We start from the raw sequence: 27,607 nt of genomic DNA, 5'->3' as shown, positions 1-27,607 counted from the left end.
GTTTGAACTTTGAAAGCATGCAAATATCTTCTATTCATGTTGGTGTTGACTCATGCTTTTGATGCTTGTTTGTGTTTTTGGGGCCAAATACAAACGTGTGAGTGTGAGATCTCCTGTCACATAATGCACTGCTTTTAAGGGCTGTGACTGTTCCTGAAGGTTCAATTATTTTCCCTAATAAGTACCAATAGAGTTTGTCACACCTAGGGACCAAGCTATAGGTACCAATAGGTGCCATGCAGTCAATTAAGGGAGGAATACCAGCTTACCAAGTGTGCAAGTCAATCTATAAATCCAAAAGTTTATGATAACCACTTGCAGTTAATGAAAAAAAAAATCTTTTAAAGGGTACAAGAGGTTTAGAATATACACCTGCAGACCACAATTTGTGATTGGTTGTTAACAGAAATGAAATATAATAATGGAATAATACAAGCATGGCACAAACTTTTTATTCATAACTCAGTGATCGAGAAGTGCATAACAATGATAATTGAATGCTTGAACTTGATGCAGAGCAGCATTTAGAAACTATTCTTATGGTCTACACCTTTCTCAATAAACATTATAAATTTAGTTTCAAATCAAATTACAGTATCAGAAAATAAAGCTTGCAGCCAATAACGGAGAAAAAAGGCAGTGTCAGAAGAAATTTTCAAGAATCTGGGCTTCAAATAAGCGCGTGTTAAAGACTTAACGGGAAACACCCATTTAATTCCCATATAAAAGAGAAAAAAGAATGTCTGTGTGATCTTTAACTAAAAACTGACACCAATAATCTCAGGCTGAGTTCCCAAAGCTTCCTCAAGTTCTTGCTTCGAGAGAAGCCTGGTGGAAGGTACAAATTCTGCTCCACAAGGTTCTTCAGTAGCCTCCAAGTTTACATTCTTCACTGAGAAATAAGTTTCAATAGCCTCAGTTGTTTTCTCTATGAAATCTGTTCTTGGCAAATATTCATTCATTCGACAGATAAATTCTGTGTGGCCTCTTTCCTGGATTGCAGGTATGAAAGATATTGCATTGAGAAATGCCCAAGGCATAGCATTTTGTCAATCAGTGCATCATGCGTTAAAGCAAAATTTACATATTGGATAAATGAGATGCAGCATTTCTAAAGATGGTTGAATCAAAGTAATCGCTAGGAAACTGCAATCTAACCTATTTCATTAAGTATCAATTTTGTGGCACTACAACAGATGGCAAAATTTAATTAACTAAAGCACTGTGTTCATGGTTTACATAATATTGCCGCAAAATGAAACTCAATCTGAGAAATATAGTGCAAAATTTATAAAAATAAAAAATCTTACCATTCTATACTCAGGAGCCCGGGCAGGTTGCTTCAGGTAGGCCATGTTGCCCTCCGCATAATCCCATAAGAAAGAGGTGTGGTGTATCCAACGGTTTTTGGTAATAGATTGAGCATTTCCACCAAACTTGCGATTGCCAAACACATAATCTAAAGCAGATTCAAACGAGTTATGTAGTTGGAAGCAGGAGTCTCTTTAATTATTAAGTCGTAAATAACCTCCAAATCAAGAAAGGAAATCACACATTAACAGTTAGACTGGTGTAATTGAGTGGGAATTAACAGTACTAAATGAAAAGGTACAACTCCATGGAATCTAAATATAACAACACAACAATCCACGTCGGAGTAAATGTTTTGCAGAATATTACTGTATGTGCTTCTTGCAGCTTTAGATGATCAGAAAGAATGCTGAAACATTGTCAGTCTTAATCAACTTAAAACTTGCAATAATCTTCTGAGCAGCATAACATGAAACCATTGGAACCCCTATGTGATTAAGTTAGTGCAGTAAGAAATTTTTTTTCTATAAGCTCCCAACAAGTAGCATAAAAGCTAAGAGATTAATGGATTTCAAGCAGAGATCAGAACAGATACCATTCTCGCGAAGTTGGAAATCAGCAATCCCTTTAAACACTTGATTATACAAAAGACCACTCCAAGACATGATGGAACGGGGAAATGGCTGCACGCCAGGAACATCATCCTTGTTGCATATCAAAGTGACAAAAACAGTTCCCTTGTCAACAACAACCGTGCCTCCTCCAGTAAACCTTTTCATGACAGGAACCTGATCTCGTAACACTGACCCAATTTCAAGAAGTTCCGAAGGTTTCCTGCATAAAATACCCACCACTCAAAATAAATCCTTCTCAGCCAGCGTATGATAAATATGGTAGCAGTACCGTCCATATCATTCTCTCAAGAAAACCAAAATTCTACCTTTATAGGATCAAGAGAGCACTTTGATTGCATTTTGGGTAAGCAATTGATATATATACTTCTAAAACCCATTTTTGGTGAAAAAGAATCAGAAGTTCTTTCTCTACAAACACTATTTAACTCAAAAGAAATATAATCAAAAACATTTTCGAACTCACCTTAACATACTTACCCAGAAATGCCCATCACAATGGCAGGAGTATCTGTTCCATCATTAATGATGCACCAATTAGTAGACGATTTACGAAGCAATTTTTCCTCCAAATGCAGTTGTTTCAAAATGGGTGTTCTGTTTAATCTCACAAGATTCATGAGTGGAAGTCCCACTTTTTTTCCTTGTTGCTGTATCATCATTCAACGCCACTAAATTCTAACCCAAAGGGAGAAAAGAAGGGGGGAAATTTTTTGTCATTTTTTAATATAACCCAGTATTTAAAAGCAATAAAAGTTGATATTATTGATAACAAAAGATTGTAACATTTATCATACAACGTATGAAAGTTATTGAGCACTTAAATCAAACATGTGGTGGGCTTCACAAGTATCTCAAGATTCCAAATTTAACTTTGGGAATTAAAACGGAAAATTTTTTCCTTTTTTCTAATGTTCATTGTAAACTTAGATAATAAGGATCATTATGTGGCTTACCTGAAAGTGAGTTCTCTCCGTGTTTCGGATTCAATGGAGATATGGTGACAAAAGGGAGAACTTAGAAAGATACAGGGAACGGCGTCGTTTCGAATATAGCAAATCGGCGACGCCGTTTTATTGCACCTTCTGGCGGTTTGACCTGCACAGCCGTTTTTATTTTTATTTTTTAGTATGTCAGAAGTTGAAATTCGATGTCTTTTAAAAAAAAAAAAGTTGAAATTGGATGTGGAAAATGAGATACGTATCAATATAAGACTGTTTTATAATTATATATACAATTTATGTGTTGTATTTATTTTAAAAATAATTATAATTATAATATTACTAATATTTTATAATTAGAAAACTATTCATTTCTATTATATTACGGCTAAAATATTATAATTTTTATTGTTTATACTTTTATATTACTTGTAACACTTACTGAGTTGATCTATGTTATATTTAAAAAGAAGGAATTTGCTCTCAATATAAGTATTTGAAAATCAAAAGCCTGTGTGTTTTGATACATGCACCTACCTTGCAATTGAATGGGTTCAAAATCAAAAGGAAATAAACACGTGCTTTTGCTTTGCCTTTGCGGGGTGTAACGCAAACCAAATGCCGGCCCGAAAACCGCCAACAAGCCCACAGGCGGCTACCAGGTGCGCGCCATTTCTTTTTAAACAAAACCGCGCACCTCCCTCTGTTGAAGACACTCTTAAGCTCTTAAAACACTCTGCCGATTCAAAGGATTTAAAACTGGGCAAAGTAATCCACGCCCATTTGATCATAACCACTGAATCCTCCAGGAACGAGAACGTTGTTCTAACGAACTCTTTAGTCAACTTATATGCAAAATGTAACCAAATTTCAATTGCGCGCCAATTGTTTGATAATATGCGCCAAAGAAATGTAGTTTCTTATAGTTCATTGATGACATGGTATTTGCATAATGGGTTCTTATTGGAAACTCTTAAACTGTTTAAGAACATGGTTTCTGGGGACAATTTGGAACCAAATGAGTACATATTTTCGATTGTTCTTTCATCTTGTTCAAGAAGTGGAAGAGGTGCAGAGGGGAGGCAATGCCATGGTTATGTCTTCAAGTCTGGATTGGTGTTTTGTAAGTATGTGAGGAACGCGCTTGTGGAATTGTACACCAAGTGTTTAGATGTGGAAATGGCAAAGCGGCTGTTGGATTTGTTGCCGGGATATGACGTTTTTGAGTATAATTCAGTTCTAAATGGACATATAGAAAATGAGTGTTTCAGGGGAGGGGTTGAGGTTTTGGGGAAGATGGTGAGTGGGAGTGTGAGGTGGGATAGTGTTACTTATGTTAATGCTTTTGGCCTTTCTGCTTCTCTTAAAGATTTGAAACTCGGTTTGCAAGTTCATAGCCAGATGTTGAAGAGTGATATTGAGCCTGATGTCTTTATTAACAGTGCGATGATTAGCATGTACGGAAAATGTGGGAAGTTTTCAAATGCTAAGAAGGTTTTTGAAGGTTTGGAAACTCGAAATGTGGTGTTGTGGACAGCAATGGTTGCCGCTTGCTTCCAGAATGAGTATTTTGAGGAAGCATTGAATTTATTTTGTGGAATGGAATATGAAGCCATTCGACCAAATGAGTTTACTTTTGCTGTTATGCTGAACTCTGCTGCAGGATTGTCTGCACTAAGACATGGCGATCTGTTACATGCACATATAGAAAAGTCTGGTTTTAAGGAGCATCTTATTGTTGGAAATGCTTTGATCAATATGTATGCAAAGGGTGGCAACATTGAAGCGGCTAATAAAGTTTTCTCTGATATGAGATATCGAGATATTATAACTTGGAATGCTATGATATGTGGCTATTCACATCATGGACTTGGTAGGGAAGCTCTGACACTGTTTCAGAACATGCTGGCCGCAGAAGAACGTCCTAACCATGTAACTTTTGTTGGGGTTCTCTCTGCTTGTGGCCACTTGGGTCTAGTGCAAGAGGGTTTCTACTATTTGAACCACCTTATGAAACAAATTGGTATCGTACCTGGTCTGGAGCACTATACATGTATTGTTGGACTTTTGAGCAAGGCTGGTCTACTTGATGAGGCTGAGAAGTTTATGAGGTCTACACCAGTCAAATGGGATGTTGTTGCATGGCATACCTTGCTCAATGCTTCTCGTGTCCATCAGAACTATGGTTTTGGAAGGCGGATAGCTGAATATGTCTTACATATGGACCCTAATGATGTGGGAACATATATACTGCTATCTAATATGTATGCTAAGGAAAAAAGGTGGGATGGAGTCTCAAAGATTCGGAAGTTGATGAAGGTTAGGAAAGTCAAGAAAGAACCTGGATCGAGCTGGACTGAGATAAGGAATACGACCCATGTTTTCATCTCTGGGGATAGTAATCACCCAGAATCTAGTCAGATATATGAGAAAGTAAGGGAACTGTCAGCTAAGATTAAGCCACTGGGGTATGTACCAGATGTTGCTGCTGTACTCCATGATGTGGAGGATGAGCAGAAAGAAGACTATCTTAACTATCACAGTGAGAAGTTGGCTATTGCGTATGCCCTTATGGAAACACCTCCAACAGCACCCATCCTTGTAATTAAAAATCTTAGGATGTGCGATGACTGCCACTCTGCTGTGAAACTTATTTCGAAGCTTACAAAAAGGGATATAATTGTTCGAGATACCAACCGTTTCCATCGTTTTCAAGATGGGTGCTGCTCTTGCACAGATTACTGGTGAAGATTTGATGGGTATTTGAGTCATATGGTGAAAGATTGAATGCTTGGATGCTACGAAGATGAGCATGCTGGCAAAAAATCAGCCTCTATGGCCGTCCAACGCCACCAAGCTTGCTGGAAATCTGTGCCAACAGGATATTATATAATGCTCTTTTTTCTGATATTGAGATACTCCGGGAACTTTTCTTCTAGTTGTTTGACTTCCAGCATCAAGCATTCATGCCATATAAACCTGAGTCACCTAACCACACTGCTACAGCCACAGCTCAAGGTTCAATTGTAAATTGATGATACGGTTTGGTTTTTAAAAAAGGAAGTGCAATTCAATCTTAGAGACTCCAGAACCAGAGTTTGAGAAATTCTTTTGCCGGAACTCCACTTCAGCAGCAGCTAGAATAATTAATCTCTATAAAATTATTCTGCAAAATATTAATGAACGGTGACAATATTTATCAGAACTCTGTTAATTTCTTCCTTTTTATCTGATTTTTATATTTGAAGCAATCAGAAGAGAATAAAATGGAACATCTAATGTAAGTTGCGTAGATATTCATATTAGAACTGCGGAGGAAAAACAAAAGTAAAAAATTGAAATTGAAAGGAATAAGGTAAACACCAAGCTGTGTTACTTATATTGCGTAAATTAATTAGGATTCAACAAAGCTACTCTCCATAAACTTTACAAATTCCTTAAAATCTATCCTTCCATCTCCGTTTTCATCAAAAGTTTTGATCATTTTCTTGCAGTTCTCCAGCTGGAATCCCTCTTTCATGCCCAAAATACAGAGCACTCTCTGCAACTCCAGGGCATCAATAAAGCCATCTTTGTTCTCATCAAACACATCAAAAGCATCCTTCACCTCCTCCAAGCTTGGTTCTTTCTCCTCAAACAACCTGGAAAGCTCTCTGGAACCGACCTTCTGCGGAAGCTCCTCGCCTTCGGGGCTGCAAAAAAGTGTCAAGTTTGTCATCACCGTCTCCACTTGATCTCTAGAGAGACTCTCATCGTCATGTTTCTTCTCATTGCAGGAAGCTTGTTTGCTGCACAACTTAAAATCTTGGCTCTTCTCATCCCAATTTCTTGACTCGCAAGACTCAAATTGGGATTGGACAAAAGAACGATGGCTTAAGAAAAAAGTGTTAACGCAACTGATCATTGTTAGAAACTTATGAAACAAAAAGCCTTGAATGAATGCAAAGAATTGATTAAAGGGGTGTTGGTTCTTGTTTCCTGGTGATTTTTGCATTGTAATTAAGCAGTAAAAACTGTTAGCAGCCATAGCAATGTTGAAACTATAAGATGTTTTTGGTGATATGAGAAAATGAATTACATGGAATTTGATGTGAGGAAAGAGTCAGAGGATTGTTATATTTAAAGGGCATCAAAAGCAGTGAGCTTTCAGGGAAACTGCTCAACGGCGGCCGCATGGAAAGCGCATGAAGAAAGAAATGGTCAATTTGGTGGAAAAATCTTCTATGCAATGAAATTGTGACATGTATCCATTGTTGCGTACATGGCGTAATCTCGTTGGCTGGACTGCCACTTATTTTGATTTATTTAAATATGGGACAGGGACTTCCCAAGAATCTGGTGCTTTCATCACACAGGGTAGACTAATCTTACAAGAAAATTTCGAAGGCACAGTTGCTTGAGAGTTTCCTGGAAGTGACAAACTGAGAATACAAGGTTGCTTTGTTTTGTTTTTAATATTGTGGCTTTTAAGCAGCCATCAGTTTGGTCAATCTGGGGCAACTCTTTTGTAGGTTTCATGCAAGGAAATGTCATGGAAACTTTTTGGTTATGGTCTTTGTGGAATTTTAGACATTGAAAATTTGGGAGATGAGTCTCGTGACAAAAAATTCAATCTCTTCTTGCACGTTTTGGTTTTGGACAAGTTTTGGACGTCAGAGAAGGGGAATTAGGTTCTCCATGGTCTAACGATTTTTGTCTTTCCAATTCATGCGTATACGTCAATACTGTAATTGCATTGTTGGATGATTCCCGCATTGGGGTTTAACAAATTAAAGCATGAATTATATCAAATTAAGTTGATCCAATATGTTAAGCATAAGCATAATCAAATTATTGTAATTTTTTTTTGTTGGTATTTACGTGATTAACAAGTCATCTTGTAGTTACCTAGAATAGATAATTGATTGATTAAGGTTCTGTTTGGTATAATTTGTAAAATGAGCTTATTTAAATAGAGTTTTACAAAAATAAATTTTATTAAAAAAATTAGTTGTTTGGTTGTTAATAAAATTTTTTATTAAAAATTATAAAATTAGTTTAATAGACAAGTTTTAAAAATTTGAGATTTTGTTAATAAAGATAAAATAATTTATTTAATCTTCAAAAATTTTACGCAAAAACTAGCTAAACAATAATTAAAAATAATTTAAGAAATTAAATATACCCTTCTGACCAATAAATAAACCACACTAAATAGACACTAAATCATAGCTATAAATAAAGTTGATGCAATTGAATTGCATATTTATTGAAAAGGACCCCAAAAATGATTAACTATTTGCAGTAGAAATTAAATTGCAAATAAAAATGTGGGTGGGTACGAGTAAATTCATGTTAGATAATCTTGACTTGCGCGAACTAATCCCACTGGGGCCGGCCAAAGCAATTTTTATGGACACGAAGCATTTGAATAAAAGATAGATTTGGTTCACTCCTCATTAGGGTAGTGGTGGAAGGTGATAGAAACGTGTATTTTGCTATATAGAAGCTTCAAGGAAACCCAGAACCAATTATCATTAAGTTAGTGGATTTGTTAGCGCATTGAGCGGTCACGTCATGTTTATGGACTTTAACTATATATATATATATATATATATATACATTAATATATTACCATTAGCCACTTGGGCTTGTAGCCCAGTGGTAGACCATTGTCCTCAAAGTTAAGCATGACTATGAGGGCAATGGTTCGAGTCCCACGGACTCAACCTCCTCCAATTAAACATAATTGTGTGGAGATTTCTATAAACGTCTTTCTCACTTGCGAAATGCGAATGGAGTAGAGACATCCCTCCTCCGTGAGGGGTATTTGGGATGGGCATGTACTTCATAGAATAAAAATGTAATAATATAAGTCCCATGTATATATATCTGATTGTAAATATCAGTGTAATGACCTGCTGTCATAGCTGTAATGACCTGCTGTCATAGCAGTTGTATATATATCTGTGTAATGCAGTATCCTGATGCTTAATCAGTTTCAAAAAAAATATATATATATATTACCATTAAAACTTTATTGATACTTATAATAAGAAATTAATTGGACTTTTCGTGATAATTCTGCTATAAGTTTCAATTCTATCCTCTACAATACCGGAAAATATTTATTTTACTTCAAATTATGAAGAGATAATTTTACCCCTACTCGATTTTTATTAGGAGGAGAATTAAATTCATAACTAAGACTTGAACCCGTAAGTGCATGGGTGGTGCTAATGGACTACAAGTCTATTGGCAGATTTTAACTACATGGTCGAAAAAAAACATAAATTGGAATAGCTTATGGGCTAATAAGCCCAAACCAAGCCCATATAAATTTGCTACAGCAAAAATCAAGAAAATTCTTTTGGCACCACTTGATGACTCCAAGTTTGATCTCTCTCTCTCTCTCACTCTCTCTCAACCTTCAAACGGGTGTCAGCTTAAACTAAAAGCACTAAAGATAATAAAGACCCAATTGGACTCACATATCAACTCTTACGGACCCAATTAGATAGAGATGGCAACATTCTCTACGGGTTTGGAGCCCCATGGAGCTCCACCTCAAATAGAAAAAATTTTAAATAATTTTTAAAGAATCAGATGGGGAGTGGGAGAAAAATAATTCTTAAATTCTTAATGGGGTGGGGTTTGGTTTTGCACTTCCCACCCCACCCCCACCCCAATCCCCATTATATATAAATATATTTTTAATTCTTATTTAATAATTTTTATTTTATGAATTATAATGTCAATTAATATTTTTTTAATTTTTATGCAATATAAACAGGATATGAATGAAAGAAAACTCTATAATATTTTTCAACTATGAAACATTGTTATATTTTCTTTTCTTTTTTAAAGTTCTACGCTCTTTAAATATTTTTTACTTTTAATATCATTTTAAGATGTTATTTCAAACTTTTAGATATTTTTTTTAAAAGAATTTAAATACTTTATAATATGGTGATGATTTTATTTTAAGTCTCTAATTTTTAACTTACTGAAATCATATATTTATACCTAATATAAAATAGATAAATGGAGAATAGGGTGGGGATGGGGAAAATATTTCCCACATGGAGATTCCTCGTCCCCACCCCACTAAATTTATTGGGGAATGAGGTGGGGAATGAAGGCAAAAATTTCTAACGGGGTGGGGAATGGGGTAGGCCTCCCCACCCTCACGCCACCCTATTGCTATCCCTACAATTAGATCCATGTATTTTATATTTCACTCAAGACTTCAACAATTTCTTATAGGCTAATTGTAGGCAGGATGTAATTTTAGGAGTTAAAGAATACAAGATGCTTATTTCAATTTCTGCAATTTTAGGAGTTAAAGAACACAAGATGTTGCATCATTAAGTATTTCAATCAAGTATTTAAAGGGAATAAGGATGGCATAATTCTTTTGCAAAACATGTAAGCCGCATAAGAAGAATGCTACTATTTAGCTGCGTATACTATAAATTTCCACTCTTAAAGCAATATTTGAGACCTAAATGCAATGGTTTGTTTCAATTCATTCAATCACTGTGCAAGCATACTACCATCACTCCTCTCTTCATATAATATAAATTTGTTTTATTGGAGCGTATTTGAGAACTAAATATCTAAATGCAGTGGTCTCTGTTTCAATTCATTCAATCACTGTGCTCTTAAATATGAAATATTGAAGTAAAATATCTGTTTAGACACACCAACATTGAGCTTATTTTTTGTATAGCAATTCACTTGAATACAACTCATGAGAACCAAAAGTCTCTTTAGAAAACGACCCTTAAAAAAAAAAAAAAAAACCAACAACAACTACAACAATATTCAGATTCAACTTCTTCACAAACCACTATACTAAGTCACATAGAAACATGAAAAGTAAATTAATGAAAACAGAAAACAGAGAAGCAACAAGAAAACATTCCACTTAATGAGCCTGTGGTGGAGGACTAAGCATGAATCCAGATTTCGGGTTCGTGTTTGGCCCGGGATCTTTATAATCCATCAGTTCCATCATCTCCCTTGGTTCTGCTCCAGCTTCCTGGAATAATTTTATGTAATGAGAAATTTGCAAAGGAAAAACGGAAAACAGATGGATGAAATAATAAACGAAAAACGAAAAACCCAAAATATTAAAAAACCAACCTGCACATGAACTGTGGAATCTTCAAACTCAACAGATTCCTTCAGTTGTCTACTGAATCCTGAAAGTTGACAAATTAAAAGAAAGTGCTGATTAAGAGCCCAAAATAATAATAATAATAATAAGAAGAAAAAGTGAATTAAAAATGAAAAGAAAACAAATTCCTGAGCGTAATAAAAAATTATGGCGGTTACCAGTACTACCATGGGGAAGGGAGAGAAGCAGAAGCACTGAAACAAGAAGCAATTTGTAAAAACAAAACCGGCCCATTATTTCTTTGACAATTTCAGGAAATGGGTTCAGGGTTTGGTTTGTTTTTAATTTATATGAGCGGACGAGGTGGTGGCAACAATTAATAAAGAACAGCTTCCGCTTCCGGCTTTTGGCTTCTTGGAAAGCGTTTCAGGTTTCGGATCCAATGAAGAGACTTTAATGCATGTTATTTGGGGCACTTAAATTTTGCAAATAATTAAAGATAGAAAACTAATTCAAACTTTGCTATGTTTGTATATGCAAAGACTTGGAAACATCGAAACTGCGTCTGGTATTGCCAGAAAAACAAGTATTTTTGCTACTGTTTGAACTGAGTTTGTGGGAGAGGATCTTATAATCACATTTTAAGATTATTTTATTATTATTATTTTTTTTTTTTTTAGCTTTTGTCAACAGGTTTATGGAAGAAGGTACAGAACAGGCTTGCAAAGCAGCAGCAAAGCGTGTGTTTCAGTGGCTTGTTTTAATATTTTTGTTACAGCTAATTGAAGAATTAATTATATAATCTATCTTGCTTTTATTAAAATTACTCTCAAATTCTGATAGGTTGTTTATTATATTACGTTTCATAAATTAATATCTTGAATCTTTCAAAAAAAAAATTAATATCTTGAACAACTTTGTTTATGAAATTACGTTTTTTCAGTATTTAGAAACTTGGATACAAATGTACATAATTTTTCAGTTGACTAATTATCTTGTTTCTTGCGATCCAATAAGGATGACTTGGTTCCAAGAGGGATTTTTTTTTTTTTTTTTTTTTTATCAAACGTCAACTATTTTTTTTTCTCCCAACAGATAAAAAGTTATATATGCTAGACTTCTTTACATAAAATGATTATTCAAGAAAAGTAAAAAAAATATAAATTTCTTTAGGAATATTATAATTTTACTACCCAGTGTTTTTCGATATATCAATTTATCATTTTACTACTAAATCGTTAATTCCATTAATAAATTACTGATCTCAAAAGGATATTTTAAGAATTTTAGTATATTTAGTATTTTAGAAATTTCACAATGTATAAAATTTACAATTTTATCAATTAATTATTTTTAGATATATAAAATAATCATTTGATAAAAGCATTATTTCTTGGTATATAATTAATTTTGTATTTTTCAAACTTAGAAGATTAAGGTACACTTACATATTGTAGGGCTAAATTAGATTTTACTATAATTAAAAATTATGTTAACTTTAACAATTTGGTGTTAAAATGATAAAAGTTAGGTGGTAAAGTGATATATCAGAAAACATTAGGTTGTAAAATGGTAATGCTCCATTTCTATTTTCAAAGATAATTAGCTACTTTTTTTTAGTTACCACTTCTTTTTATATATTAGGTCAGACTCTAAAGTGTCAAATGCTACAAAATTGTATGCATAAACATGAACTGTGTAGATCTATGTATGTTGTTCAACTTTGAAAAAGAAAACATATACATACTTTGTTTTGTAAGATCAATCCCTCCAGCAAAAATATAAACCATCTCTATTATATGATACAATCATCCAGTGAATTGTTATTTGGATGACATAATAATGTAATAAGTCTCGTAATGCTTTAATCAAAGAACTCCTTCGTACTTATATGTAATTTTAACCCGTTTGCTCTTAAACAAAAGGATTAACTGATTAAGGGGAAATAATAGCTAATTAACATTAGTTTAATTAGTTGTGGATTAACGGCATGTGTTCAAGGGTTTATGAATAATTGCATCCCTATCCCTAAGCACGCGTGTTTATGTATTCACGTGAAACTAAAATAAATAAAAAAATTAAATCCCTTTTGCTTCGTCTATTATTTATGTATTCAGTGTCCACCTAGATTAAATTTATTACAACACTGAACAGATTAATATGAATAACATATAACCTAGTACAACACATGTTAAATAGGAATCCTCAAATTTTCATAATTTAGTGGACGAAATTACGAATTATTGATCTCAAACTTTTAGCAATATTTGGCACATTGAATTACAATATTTTTAACTTTGTTTTAAATAAAAAATCTTATAATGAACGAGTATTTTAATCATAATCTAATAAATTAATTAAGGTCAAGTTGATCAACTTTTGGGTATCAAATTAAGTGCTAAAAGTATATATTTCAAGTTAGGTCTTCTCCCACGGAGGTGTCAAGTTGGGGGGGTTGGAATTCTTGCTTTTTAGGCAAAGTAATCAAAAGCTTTCTACTTTTTATGCGCACTAATCTTTGTTACAAATGGGTAACATATGGATATGCTTTTATTTTAGGCGGCATGCCACAATGGGCACGGAATGGGAAAACATTTTTTCAAGAATGAAATGGGTTATTAAGATTAACATGTTTTTTTTTTGTCTCTATTTTGAATAACCTAAAGCTGAATGACTTGTAAAAGTAAATCACAAAATTAAAATAGAACCACGAATGGAGTTGACTTTACAGTCACACATCCCAATGAAAGCTGTACATTTGTAATTGTAAAGAAATCAAATCCAGTTAAGCCAATCAAACTCTAATGAAATTTCTATTGAAATGGGAAAATCAGTAATTATCCTAACGGTGCGTGCATGAAATCTAATTTTTCATTTATACCTAACCGCTAATGTTGGATAAAATTGTTTATGTATCAGAATCAAAGTCTCATGATCTTGAAATCGGGGCCTCTTTTTTTTTTTTTTTAGTATTCATATAAATAATCTAACTATACTTTTCAATCAAGTTTGTATGAGAGACCACAACCAGGGATGTCAATATTATTTGTACATATTCGATCTGAACCAATATCCGTAATAAATGAATTTAATTTTTATTGTTTGAGTAGGTGCAGGGTACAGTATGGGTAGGAATTTATCTTTCATTTAATTAATGGACCTCTCTAAGTTACATTTATCGTAAGTTACAGCCTGTGATATGACTACTTAACCAATAAGCAAATGCCAGGTGTACATGACAACAATAAAATAAAACCGTTTTAAGCGGTTACCAGCCGGTTACTAAAAGCTTCTATAACCAGTTGTGACAAAAGTAACGACGCCGTTTTAACCATTAGAAACACACCATGAACTTTAAGCAACAGGAGTTTCTTCTCGTCCAACACAATCCTCCATTTATTGGGATTTTGAACTCATATCTCGAGAAAATTAGTGTGAAAGTTGGAATTTCTACTAGGATTAATAGATTTGATAGTGGATATACTCGGGGTTTGATTGAAAAGGTTGGCTTTTTAATGGGTCGAGATGTGGCATCTTTGGCATTGGAAGCATGCATCAGTTTGAGGATTTGGGAATTGGTGGAGACTTTGATAGTTCATGGGCTAGTTGATCATCCTTCGTAATCGAATTTGGTTATGAGACTTGCAACAGAAAAGAGGTCAGATTGGCTTTGTCTTTGTGTTTAAATATTCTCTAGATCTTGGATCGTCTGAGTTACTTTGCATTTTGAAGTACTTTCTTTGTCCACTTAAAGATGCTTATGGTAGCATGGGTAGTGTGAGGATGGAATGGGAGAGCCAAGCCTTGTTAGCTATTGAGAAGGCAAGCGATGAAAATCCGTCTAGGAAGAAATTGTGTTTGGCGAAGGAGGCTTCAATACTGTTGATGGTTGCACATGATGGATTTTCAGTTTCTGAACTTTGTATGCATTATTTGTTAGCATCTTCAAACATTGATGAGGTGATGCTTTCCTCCCCAATAAGTAACTTGGATGGTATGAGCTTGATTCGGTACCTGGGGAAATGGTTGAAGAAATTTGAGACGTTTCCCCAAATTGCTATCGACAATCCTTCTACTTTGTACCCCTGCAATTGCATCCCCCTCCCACTCTTCTCCTCTTCTTTGGCTTTCGTGGCCGTTCTGTAATTCAACGGCAACAAAGCAATCAATCATCAATGGATATATGTCAATCTCGATTCAAAATCGGAACAAAAGCTTTACACTGATATGCTTCGTTTTCAGTCAAAGTTCGATTTTATTTATCTCGATCATTCTCCTTCATTTTGAACATTTTTTTGTTTAGAATTAACCAATTTAGCCGGTTTGCCATTTGTTACTATTTTTGATAAATTTAACAATATCCGTTGGATTGAAATGAAAGATATCTAACGGTTCAGGTTAGCCAGACTGTAAGTTACGTTAAACGTAACTTAGGGATTGCCTTAATTTAATGGGTATGCGTTTGGTAAAATATTTTACTATCTGCTTAATTAGTTTGCAGACTCGGTCTCTTTTAAGTCCAACAACAAATTTATTATGTTTATACTTGTTCTATAGTAATAATACAGCCACACATATTAGTTTGTATAAATCCATTTGTGCCTCTATTATTATTGTTTGTATTATATTCATTATTAGTTGAACCTAAGAGATTATTTTTAACAAAGTTTGGTTTGGTGATACTAAAAGGATAAGTAACGAGCAAGGGTATCTGAAAAATTAATGAATACGAATTTAAAAATACCACTAGCCATTCGAACTCGTCTGGTTTACATTCCGAACGCAACGGCTTATTTTATTGTGTGTCAATAATACAGGTCACAAATTAGGTGACGCATGATGCAGTCTATGATATATAAGCAAGTGGCTAAGAGGCTCGCATGAATCTGAGCTACGAAGATCTGAAGGTGGGAGGTGCTACTGTATGGTAACCAAAATGTGCAATCGATGTTAGAAGTTGTTTGTCTATGTGAGGAGTTGGAAAGTTAAGTCATGATCATGAATTTATTGGCAGATATCAAACAAGTGGCTGCAATTCAAGACTGCCCACGTCTAAGAAAATTGACCATTATCTAGGTCATAAGACTCAAAATTTTATCGTGAAATGGTGAAAAGCAGAGGCAAAAATACACCAGGGAAAGGGCAAAAACAAAAAGAAAAAAAAAAAAAAGAGAGAGAGAAAGCCGAGAGCAGGCCAAAGAGGCTCAATAGCATCACATGCGTTGGGTCCCATAAAATAACTCATGGCTCACAAACTTTGCCCATACTATAAATATATATTATTCATCAAAATATCTCCTGGTCTTTTACCCCCGTCAAACTGTCCGGGTGCCCATCAATTTTGGACTATTTGAGGCACCCAGTTACATTAAGATCACAAGTGGGACCTCCAGCTCAAGTATGGTGCTAGTCGCCCCAAGTAATATTTCAAAGTTTGATTTCACATTTCTATGAGTTACGCTGGGGCTGGATCTTACTGAGTATTTGAGAGTCTAGCCACACAGATCGAGATGGGACAGTCCGGATGCTAAGCCTAAAATGGATAAAACCTACCTCCTAACGGTTCGGAGAAACCGTCTTTCACAATTCGCGTGCATACACATATAAAAAGAAACGTAATTTATCACCCAGTAAATGAGTAGCTCCAAAGATCCTATGAAGTACAAAAATATGATAAATCAAAGGGTTTAAACATTTGGTGATCCTTATCGCATGAACCATGTGATGTATGTTAAAGATGAAGTCATAATGTACGTGTACTTCCTCATTTCATTGGTTGGTAGAGGAAAGAAACAAAAGAAGATGAAGAGAGAGGGTAAAACTTTTTGTAGTCAGCTTTCCACCTCTTGGTGCTTTTACTTGTTCTGGATTTGGCCTTTTGTTGATAAGAATTCAAAGTCTTATCAGTAAAGGAGAGGGCCTACTTGCAAGCTTTTCTGTCTTTTCAACCGGCAGCTACCACAACTCCTCTCTCCATATTTATTTATTTGCAGACCCTTTATAAGCCATGATATTCAACATGTTTGGCTTCTTTCAATTTCTTTAACCGCATTCTCGGATTTTTCCTTTCAGAAACGGACAGCACACAAGCTTCAATTCCATCGCCACATGATGTTGCATATTGGGGTGTGACTAAGACATATTATGTGTAATTTCTATTTAATTTAAAATTTATATCCTCTAATTCGAGACATACATTCAATCAAACAGCGCTTGAATTATTAGTGTAACTCATCTTGTGATCAAAAGTTGCATCATTTGGCTCAATATTTATTCGTGAAGCGAGTACAGAAGGTACAGTTTCTTGGCGTCATAAGCTTGATATATAACATGCTTTGAGAACACTTTAAAAGTACGAATAAGAAGAAGTTGAATTTGATTCCCATATTTATTTTAGTACAAATGGGAAATTTATGGTACACAAACTCACACTTTTCTACCTCTCACTATTTTGCATATATAAACTATGTACATGAACTCGCAAACAACCTAACCTCCAACAAAAAGGGAAAAAAGAAAAAGAAAAATCGGTTGCCACTTCAGCTAAGCTCTCTTCTCCTAAGAAGACAATGAAACTGTTGTAAGAGTTCATTTCGAATGAGGATGGTGAATGTATATGACCTTGGAAGGAAGCAAAAATGGAGAGACTTGCAAGGATCAGTGACACTTGCACTACCACCTTAACCAGATACAAGTTGATGACCTATCTAATTACGAGCTCTCTTGGAAATTGAGTGATCTAGATAATGCTGCTGGATTGGCTTGTAAGACCGGAGATGTTCCAGCAATGTGACCCCTTCCATCATTCTTCTGTTGGAATGCCTTGAAGAGTCCTCCTCTGCCAATGGAATCAGCCTTATCATTCTTAATCCCTAGTGTCGTCCATATGGAGCTCTTTGCAGCATCTCCAGGGTCATCGATCCTCAATGTTTTTGGAACCCAGAGACATCTTTCGGCATTGTTTTCTTTGTGTTGCTCCTGTCCCTCAGAGTTGCTTGCTTTTACCAAGCTCTCCTCCCTTGAATGCTTTCCTAGTGTTGGAGAGTTTGGAGCCGAGCTTGGGGTTTTTGGAGAAGTTGGTTGAGGAATCCAAGGGATATTCCAAGCGCCCGGTACAGTACAACCCCAGTAAGCTGCTGGAGGGTAGAATGGCATAGGGAAGCCTGGAGGAAGGATCGCAGGTGGGGTAACTGGAGGGCTCCATTGAGCCGAATTCCATGGGTATGGCCACGGAGCCCCAGGAAAGCAAGCCACATGAGGAGGGAAGCCTTGACAATTCTGCACAACTGCCTCCTGTGAAGTAGTTTTGCCTGCCTCATCCTTTGAATTTGAAACTGGCACCGGAGATCCATGTGCATAATTATCCCCATTTTCTCCACCTCTGTAAGTAAGTCGAATTCTCAACTCCTCAGGTTTATGAAACCCATTTCTCGTGCAATTCCTCATTGTTTTATCAGCAATATTCAGAACTGATGCCATTGATTCACAAAGGGGTGCATCTGAGCCAAAAGTAAGTACAGTACCATTAGTTTTCAACGCAGGATGGTGGACCCCATTCGGAACATCAGTTCGGACGTTTTGGAGGGCTTCCGAGACAGTTATGTGACGGTAGTGAGAAGCTGAGTTCTTGTTCTTTCGACGACCAGCACCTACAGGTACATTACGCATTGTCCCACCAGCTGTCCAGTATCTCTGGCAGTTCTTGCAGAAGTGTCGTGGTTGGTTTACATTGTAATTGTTGTAGTAGCAGAACTTAGTGTCCATACTATTACAACGTGGGCATGGAAGAATCTTGTCAGGTTTCTTCAAGGTCTTTTCTTGTGAAGTACTAGGTTCGCTCTGCTCTTCTTCTGTCTTTGAAGTCTTCACTGTAGTGCACTCCTTTTCAACAGGCAATGCTTTAGGGTTCTCACTGATCCCCGAGGTTGAACCTGGATTTGTGGACTCTTCAGAATTTTCTGGTGGGGCTTCATCTTCCTGTTTGGTCTCAACAGGCTTGTCTACCGACATCTCCTGAATTTATCATTTTTTTTTTCACAAAACATGAGCATCAAAACCGAATTCACAACCAGTGAAAAAATAATTAAAACAATGGTAATAAAACCATCATGCTCGGCAAGAAGAAACTCTCTTTAGACAGCTGATCATTATAAAACAGAACAAGGACTGCCAGCTAACTATGTTCAACACCAATCACAGAGCCATACTAATTACAGACAATTTCGCAACTAGTAAACAATTTTGTCATTCTACTTTGGATGCCTAAAAGAACCTAACAAGATGCAATAGGAGCTGAGGATGAGGTGGAAGTAAGTGGATCACAACTTCCTGTGAGAACATACGGAAATTACAAGTATATAATGATCCATATTATGCTCAACAACTAAGCTAATATTTCAAATGGCAATTTGCTACAGCATCAAATTCTCATCTGCTACCAACCTACCACTGAACAAAACCGAGAGAACAAGAAAACACAGTTACAAATCAATAATCAAGCAACAATCAGGAAAGTGAATTCTAAAACAGAATTTAAGCCCCAAACTTTCAATATCTGATGGAAAATTTAAACATTTCTTCAAAACCAGAACTGATGATTTAGCAGTAAATCAGCAAGTTACTTGTTCAAATGATGCTCCAATGCAATAAAGACCAACAGCAATCCAATCTTAAGATGCTAGATAGAAATCCAATTCATAAACGAACACATAAACTTAAACAAATCTAGCTAACACCATCAAACAAGCTCCTTGATTTAAAAAATAACCAAAAAAGGGTAACCAAAACTCTATCAATCATCAAACCAACCGACTTAACAGAACCTCAAAACGATGCCAAACTAAGATCGACCCATTAAATATTTTGACCATTAAAGTAGTGGGTCAGCTTCAAAATCCAAAATTTGTGAATCCAATTCAATACCTTCTCAGAGTCTCTTTCTTCTCCGTCTCTGCTCTTATCGCTTTCTCGTGAAGAATTTGTTGAACAAGTTGGATCCTGATCGATTCTATCATCAACAGAAGGAGCGGCACCGACTGATGGAGTTACTTCAGGCAAAGGTATGGTTCTGCCAAAGAGCTTGATCCCCTGATCCTTTGGCTCCGCCATTTTAAAAGATAAAAACCAAAGTACAAAGCAGATAAAACTGAAAACAAAAAAAAAAAAAAACTTTGCGCTCAGAGAGAGGGAGGAACAAAGTTTTGTGCTGTTGTAAGGAGAGAGAGATCTAACACGGTGTGGTGTGTTTTTGAGTGTCTTGTGTTGTTTCGAGTGTTGTGTTTTTTATGACTTCTTGTTGTCATTGCTGCAAGTAGTAATATAATATCAGCACACCTAATTTTTCATATTTTTTTAGTTAAGTACATAGTTTCCTCATTTGTATCAAATAAGCACTTAGTCCCTATCAAAATGACTGAAGTACCCTTATACTAGTAATGTAGTATGTCATGTGAAAGCATGTCTTATTGCGTTGTGCTGATTATGTAACCCAACTCTTTTTTCTCTCTAAAAAAGTTCCTCTACAGTCGAAATAGTTTCTTTTTTTCTTCCCCTCTTTAGTAAATCAAGTTTATTCTTAATTTATTTTTTTTTCAACTTCCTCCTCCTTCATATGTGAGGTAAATATCTACTTTGCGTCTATTCTAATCATGATTTATAATAGTTGTTGTGTGTTTTTATTGACCTTTTCAGTGACTCAAACCTGATCTATTTGCAATTAACTCTATTAGGTAAAAAATTAAAATCAAAACTTCTTTGTTATCATTATCATTAACCTTCTTTATCATTAACTAAATTTATATAGTTGAAACTTCATTTATAGAATTTAAAAATATAACAAAAAAACAAGAAAAATATTCATAATATATAATAAATAATAAATTTTGGCTTGACCATGTGAAATTAGACTCAATACAATCATTTTTATCATCTAAGTTTTTGTCCTTTTTAACTATCCATGTCAAATTTTGTTTAATGTAATGGACAGAATATAACATAGCACTAATGGTATTTTAGTCATTTCAGTTGGAATTAAGGACTAATTTGATATAAATGAGTAGTAGATACTCTTGTTTCATAAATTACAAACCTTAGGGGATCAAATATCAGTAACCAAATTGTTGTAGATGTCGTCGTCTCGTGGAGTCTACGTTATTGATCCGTTTAAGCAGGTGGGGTGCCACGTCAGCAACCAGGAGGATTCTCGGCCACAAATTTGCCTTGTGGCCTTAAAGATATCTTTCTCTCCTTGCCTCTTTTTGATTCTTCTCTCTTTCTTTTTCTTTTCTCTTTCTCTCTCTAGATCCTAGTCAGCATTTTTACTTTTCTTTTCCTCGGCTGTGTTGCCAATTTTACTCTTAAAAACACTTTTCAAATAATCGCCGAGTTTTATCTCCATGGAACTATTCAAAAGATTTTTTAAATATATTTTTTGGTATTATATTTTTTATTGGGTTATTTGTGGATGACAATTTTTGTTGGCCCATTTGCCTCACTTTCTATTTCTTATCAGTATCTTGTTCGCTAGCTACAACAACCACTATATCCATCTTTGTGCAATAACTCATCATGCCCTACTCCATTATGAAATTGATACATCAACTCTATTCCATAAAATATTTGTTGCTAAATAATAACAAATAATCATACGAGATCAAAAATAAAATAAAAATCAATAAAAGAATTTAACTCACATATAATATTTATTGGCAAAAGCTTTAGAAAATATTTCATATGTGATATATAGAATATGAATACGATTTTACACTATCATAAGAAATATTTGCTTTACACTAAAATGTATAATTATTTATCAATTTAATACGATAATATAATTGAGACTGATAATTACAAAATAAAATTATGAATATATTTTTAATATTATATTTACAAATTTATGAATATTAAAATTAAAATTTTATCAAGTTTCATACATTAACTCTAATATTACCTTTGATATATGGCATGTTGTAATCAGAATATAACATAATCCCATAAAAAAAATTTATAAAAAATTTCCCAAGATTGCATATTGGTATTCAGCCCTTGCAACATCATCAACATTATTGGTCCAAGAAAATAATTTTATTGGTCATTTGGTGGAGCCTAATGCCTTAGAAAGATTTTTTTTTTTTTCTTGTTTTTCAAGCTGAATTTTGAGGAAGAGTGACGGGAAAAAATATATATTAAAAAAAATTCAAAAGTCTTCTGTCCGATTTTTTGCCGAACTTTTCTTGTCCGGGCGGAGAAACCAATATCGCTATCAACAAATGTTAAATCCAATTAGATCTCCACGTCAGCATCTAATGTCAAGACACCATGTGCGGTGGGACCACGACAATGCCACACCGGATTAAACCTCGGGTGGGGCCCATCCAAAAAAGTGAATTGAAAAAAGAGTCCTACTCTTCGTATGCTCCCAGCAACACTCATCTTCACCACAACCAATGGCGTGAACACACGTGTCCAATTTTGTACACGTGCGAATCATCTTCCATAAAACCCAAGAATCTGCTTCTAGTGGCTGAGGTTTTCCTTGTTCGATAAAGATTTGCCCTGACGTTGACACGTGTACGCAGACAAAAAGCTGGTTTGTATCTTGCTCTTTACTCGTGTAGTGATTTGATTGGCTGACGGGAGATTAGATTAATTAAAAAAGTATAAAGGGATATTAACACGTAATCAAATAAATATCCTTTCTTCAATCTACTAGGGGTAATACATTGACACGTATAAAAAGTCACATTTGTGTTTTTCTTTGATATTATATAATATAATAACTTCTGTTGGTGTTTTGTACACGCTAGTAGGTTTTGACGTGAACATCATCTGTTCTTATTATGAAGTTATTTATTTAAGAAAATAGTACCCCAATTGATTTGGCAACAACAGAAACGCCACGTAATGGATTGCAAATTTCAAATCTGATTTCTCAAAGAGAAGTTGTGCGAAAGGGCAAGGAAAATATAATATAGTCCTAATAGTTCATAATATTCATTAGACGGAGTGTTCACAAAAATCAAAAAAGAAGGAAAAAATAATTTATTTGTGTAAATTAATAACAAAGTAATGAAGATTTATATATATATATTGAGGATATTATCAAATATCCACTTAATATTTTCTGATATATTACTTTAGTAACAAAATTTTCAACAACTATATTTTACTACCTAATGTTTCAATTGTTATTATTTTACCGCAAAACCATTAATATTGACAGAATATTTAACATGATTTTTATTAAAAAAATTATTTTACCCCTTAAACTATTTAAGTGTGTAAAAATACGATTGTCCTCTAAAATAAAAAAATCCAAAAATTAAAGACTTGGAAAATAAACTATTTTTAATGTTTAAACTTTTAAAAATAAATGTCCATATTAAGAAACTAATGTTATTTTAATATTTATATTTATATGAATTTTAATAAATACAAATAATTTATAATAATATGTTTGATGAAGATGGACCCTTGTTTTAAGAAAATTATTTTATCTTAGTTGCTTGTTGTTTAAACATTTGTGTTTTGTTATTTAAATCAATTTAATAAGTAAATATCAATTATGTTATTTAACTTAATAATCCTAAATAGTTGTATTATTTTATTGAAAAATATCAATTTACCACTTGAGTTATTACAAACGACATACCTTTTTCGTTTTGTATCAAATCACTACTGCTACTTAAATTTATCAAATTGAAAATTCTTAAATACCCATGTGATGTCATCATTTTAAAAATAAATTTAACTATTTACTGTAAAATAATAATAATTGAAATATCATATGGTAAAATATGATTATCATAGACCTTTAGTAGTAAAATAAGATGTTAGAAAATATTAGTTAGATATTTGATAATATCCCATATTTTTATTGTGACTTATACTTACATAATCACTTTTTGAGACGAAGGCCTAAATGTTCAGCTTTAATTTATTAAGATTTAGGTCTTGGTTTGAGCTTCATATGGCTTGACTTAAGTGCCCGTTTAGATTATATTTTACAAAACTATCTCAAAATATTCCTATAGTTAAATATATTATATTCTTACTTTTATTTTACAATAATATCCTTCCAACAATATTATTGAGATTAATTAGTTTACTTATAAAAATGTTAATTAGCAAATTAATCAATAGTTATTTATTAGTAAATTAACCAATAAGTACCAGTGTGAAAGAATTAATATTTGTTGTACTTGTGTAACAATCTTACTGATAATTATTTTATAAAAAAAACTAGTTTACTAAGTTAATCTTAAAAGTAAGATAATAATATAAAATTTTGAGTACATTTTTTGTTACTTTCTGAAATAATTTATAACAACATAAATCTAATGATTCTGGCTGGGGACAACTATTCGTTGAAACATCTCTACTGTTGCTGAACCCGATTGATTGGGGTTTTACAATTTGTCATAAATAACGATACAAAATGTAATTCATGTTGCCAACTGCCAACTGGCTGTCGTGCTTTTTGTCTGTTTGTGAAATAACCATTAGATTAAATTAAGCCAAATCCAACGTTGAGAATGAGGTTGCGCAACATAAGTAAGTAAATGACAGGCAGGTCTGCTTTAGTCAAACAAAATAATAGCAGAAAAGGAACAAGTGATCGGCTAACCTTTTAGGGCTGATGCTACGTTAAGTTGATCGTAACGTACGTCACACACAGTAATAGTAACGAATTTTATTATAAAAATTATTGCTGTGTGTGGATGTATGTTACGATTAATGTAACGTAGCGGAATCCACATTTTAATATTTAAAACAAGAAAAACTTTAGAAACGGAACCAAGTAATCGGATATAGAGCTAAGTAACAACCTGGGCTGTACGTAAAGTGTAACAATACGGTCATGAATGATACATGATTTTTTTTTATTTTTTTTTAATTTAGCTTAACTGTAATTAATTCCCCTCTCCCACTTATATGATTAGGATTTGAACTATAAAATTTCAACACAAAAAAATTTACCATTGAAGGTAGGTGGCACCCTCAAAAACAAAACCAATGAGATCACGTGTTGTTAAAAAATTTATAATTGGCGGTCTCTGAAAAATCTTTCAGTTCTTGTCTTCTAATTGTGGATCAGTAACATAAAAAGTCAGTACTCAAGCTGGGCTCTTCAATTGCTAATGTAGTTCGACAACTGCTCAAGTGATTCTTCAATTAGCTAGGGTGGGAGTATTAATTAATTATATTCTAAGGATTACTATTAATAAAAGTGTGAGTATATTTAAAACGGCCAAATTACTTTCTAAACCCATTTTATATTCATCTTAATACACAATATACCCTTAAAATTAATTCATGATTTTCTGGTACTTTCTTCTTCTCTTCTTTTTCTTTCATCTCTTCAACCTTTAAATGTGTTCATATCCTTCAACTTCTCAAGTGGAATTTCTTTTTTTTGGGCCACGTTGTCATTAAACCGCCAAAGGAGTTGAAGAAAAGTTTAAAAAGAAAAAAGTTAATAAATATGAAACAATCTTTATATATATATATATATATATAACGTATACATTGAACAGATTTAGAGATGATTTGAAGATTTTAGTAATAACAGATTTTATAAAAAGGCGGGTCAAATATCCACCCTTTGATAACAGAATTTATTACATAAATATTCATAATGTGAATTACTATTAAGATAAATATGAGTCCAATAAGCTAATATAATATAATTACATTGAACACTAATTTAACACTCCCACTATTTAACATATAAATCTCATATCTTAAACCATAAAAAATTATTTTCAATATCTTAAAATAATTAGTGTTATTTAACAATTGATGTTCATGAAATGTGAGTAGAGTGGACAGCTCTCGAATATTTGAGAGGGTTTGAAGAATTTGAGTAGCGCTTCAGAGGAGTACATGCCACGAAGAAAATTTCAATTGTAGAATCTGTTTGTAAATATTAATTGTAATACTTACAGTCCTGTATAACAATATTTAAAAAAAAAAAAAAAACTCAAGGACCCCTCTCTCCCCGTCGAGTACAAAATTTATGTCTCCGAAACACTTACAACGGAGTGCAATTGTCCTTTCACACCACAATCGGCTAAGAGGCCACGTATAGAGCACAAAATTTTCTGATTTGCCAAGAAATTAGAGGTCCATGTTTTTAGAAAGCCTAAGTTAAGTCTCATTGACCAGTATCTCATCAATCCATCAGTTATTTCACATACACACTAGAAAACTAAGTATGCATGTTACCGGCTTGGCCACATAATTGAATCCTATAATGATTTCTTTTTCGATAATAATGATTTCGAAAACATTAGTTTGACAATTTATACTTTTTTTTAATTGGATCATCTCCCAATTTGAACTCACCTAACCTTTTGAAAAAAGAACATCCAGACATTATTAGTTATATTCAAGATAAACTCTTTTACTACCTATCACATGTTTGTATTAAATAATTAACGGGGAGGAAAGATCATGCAGAAGAGAATCATGATTTATTTCTTACCCAAAATTAGAAGTTTACAAAATATTAAGTAAACCCTTTTGGGAGCTAATGTCTTATGGGAAAAGAAAAGGGGTTTAGATTCCATAAAGCGAGATTGAAGTTTTTGTCAATGACACTCCAAGCCATTTAGCATATGGCATCATGCATGCTTCATCATGTTCAAACTTTTTGACTTATTTTTTCAGCCATAAATTATAAAATGTTCTCTTTAGATGATGACTAGGTCTTCCAATGGAGGACTTGAAAGTACTTAAAATTTGTCTAATTATTACTGTTTATTAAAATGTAAAAAATTGCAAGATCTCTTGTGTTGGAAATTGAAATAATGATTAGTTGGTTGAACCACTCAACTCAAAGAAAAGCATCGTAAAGAAATTGGTCATGAGTGGCGTTACGACATTAATTTCTTTTTCAATATTCGGCGAGAGATTGAGTGGCAGTCACTTTCTAATTAACCCAATGTTTATGTTATTTAGACTATCTCCATTTTAATTTTCACATAAGAGGCACCATCACTTCAACGCAATTAAGGTCATAGTAGGCGGAGAATTAATTTCTTCTTCCATCGATCATGACGTGACCGATTTTTTCTACCCTAGCATACAAGTTAATAATATTTGTACATTATACATAAAGGGAATAAAATTAATCTCATACCACCAAGATGTGACCCAATAGACAATTTAAAACTCAACTATTTCAGAAATAATCTGTTAAACTCCAATCGTTCGAGAAATAGATATCAAAACCTATTTTTATTAGTGTTTTTCATCTACATTTTAATTTAAAAATATATTAAATTAATCTTGATGTTTATTGTTTAATTTCGATGAGCTGAGTAATATCTCAATAATTCAACGAAAACTACTTAGAGCAAGAAAAAAAAAAAGAAACTCATTTGAAATAAGTTTAACAATTTAAGAATATTTAAAATTGAGGTGACGTGATTTCTAATTTATAAATATATTGCGAAATGAAATTACTAATTAAGTGTGAAATATTACTGGGAGAGAAGACACCATTATTTTTATTTACCTGGTAAAGAAAATAATAATCTATTAGCTTTAGAAGGATAAGTGAGTAATATTACAGCTAAAAAATGAAAACACAAGTAAACCACAAACAAAGAGTGCTAGAG

General features: G+C 33.6%; 4 protein-coding genes and 1 pseudogene across 7 annotated transcripts; 2 read left to right on the top strand and 3 right to left on the bottom strand.

Annotated features, from left to right (window-relative positions):
- Positions 1-427: 427 nt before the first annotated feature.
- On the bottom strand, positions 428-3,132 carry LOC102617401 (uncharacterized). 4 transcript variants are annotated; one of them, XM_006482550.4, is made up of 5 exons: positions 2,900-3,132; positions 2,424-2,614; positions 1,907-2,145; positions 1,311-1,459; positions 428-992 (listed from the first exon to the last, which is right to left on the bottom strand). In XM_006482550.4, the coding sequence occupies exons 2-5, from the start codon at positions 2,603-2,605 to the stop codon at positions 759-761; spliced, it is 804 nt and encodes a 267-aa protein (XP_006482613.1). In that variant the 5' UTR covers positions 2,606-2,614; positions 2,900-3,132; the 3' UTR covers positions 428-758. The 4 variants fall into 4 exon arrangements, with proteins under 4 accessions (XP_006482613.1, XP_006482612.1, XP_024955992.1 ...); XM_006482549.4 differs by having other exon boundaries at positions 2,424-2,621; positions 2,900-3,130; XM_025100224.2 differs by having other exon boundaries at positions 2,424-2,454; positions 2,900-3,130.
- Positions 3,133-3,354: 222 nt separating this feature from the next.
- On the top strand, positions 3,355-5,990 carry LOC102617103 (pentatricopeptide repeat-containing protein At5g39680). Its single transcript, XM_052443241.1, has one exon. The coding sequence runs from the start codon at positions 3,503-3,505 to the stop codon at positions 5,630-5,632; it is 2,130 nt and encodes a 709-aa protein (XP_052299201.1). The 5' UTR covers positions 3,355-3,502; the 3' UTR covers positions 5,633-5,990.
- Positions 5,991-6,160: 170 nt separating this feature from the next.
- Positions 6,161-6,993, bottom strand: LOC102616804 (probable calcium-binding protein CML46). Its single transcript, XM_006482547.4, has one exon. The coding sequence runs from the start codon at positions 6,909-6,911 to the stop codon at positions 6,279-6,281; it is 633 nt and encodes a 210-aa protein (XP_006482610.2). The 5' UTR covers positions 6,912-6,993; the 3' UTR covers positions 6,161-6,278.
- A 7,126-nt stretch (positions 6,994-14,119) lies between these two features.
- LOC102616030 (uncharacterized) lies at positions 14,120-15,506 on the top strand (annotated as a pseudogene).
- A 1,832-nt stretch (positions 15,507-17,338) lies between these two features.
- LOC102615735 (cyclic dof factor 2) lies at positions 17,339-20,262 on the bottom strand. Its single transcript, XM_006482546.4, has 2 exons — positions 19,908-20,262; positions 17,339-18,998 (listed from the first exon to the last, which is right to left on the bottom strand). The coding sequence occupies exons 1-2, from the start codon at positions 20,091-20,093 to the stop codon at positions 17,697-17,699; spliced, it is 1,488 nt and encodes a 495-aa protein (XP_006482609.1). The 5' UTR covers positions 20,094-20,262; the 3' UTR covers positions 17,339-17,696.
- Positions 20,263-27,607: the final 7,345 nt, after the last annotated feature.

The sequence above is a fragment of the Citrus sinensis genome, chromosome 6 (genome assembly GCF_022201045.2).
Source record: "Citrus sinensis cultivar Valencia sweet orange chromosome 6, DVS_A1.0, whole genome shotgun sequence".
NCBI classification, from domain to species: domain Eukaryota; kingdom Viridiplantae; phylum Streptophyta; class Magnoliopsida; order Sapindales; family Rutaceae; genus Citrus; species Citrus sinensis.
Note: the sequence above shows the minus strand (reverse complement) of the source record. Positions and strands in the feature narration are given on the sequence as shown.

Excerpts from the sequence above, each read along its gene's own strand:
- LOC102617103 (XM_052443241.1), top strand. The coding sequence starts at position 3,503 with ATGCCGGCCCGAAAACCGCCAACAAGCCCACAGGCGGCTACCAGGTGC.
- LOC102615735 (XM_006482546.4), bottom strand. The coding sequence starts at position 20,093 with ATGGCGGAGCCAAAGGATCAGGGGATCAAGCTCTTTGGCAGAACCATA. Across the intron at positions 18,999-19,907 it reads AAGAAAGAGACTCTGAGAAG|GAGATGTCGGTAGACAAGCC; the intron begins GTATTGAATTGG and ends TGATAAATTCAG.
- LOC102617401 (XM_006482550.4), bottom strand. The coding sequence starts at position 2,605 with ATGATGATACAGCAACAAGGAAAAAAAGTGGGACTTCCACTCATGAAT. Across the intron at positions 2,146-2,423 it reads ATTGTGATGGGCATTTCTGG|GAAACCTTCGGAACTTCTTG; the intron begins GTAAGTATGTTA and ends TATTTTATGCAG. Across the intron at positions 1,460-1,906 it reads TTTCCAACTTCGCGAGAATG|ATTATGTGTTTGGCAATCGC; the intron begins GTATCTGTTCTG and ends AATCTGCTTTAG.
- LOC102616804 (XM_006482547.4), bottom strand. The coding sequence starts at position 6,911 with ATGGCTGCTAACAGTTTTTACTGCTTAATTACAATGCAAAAATCACCA.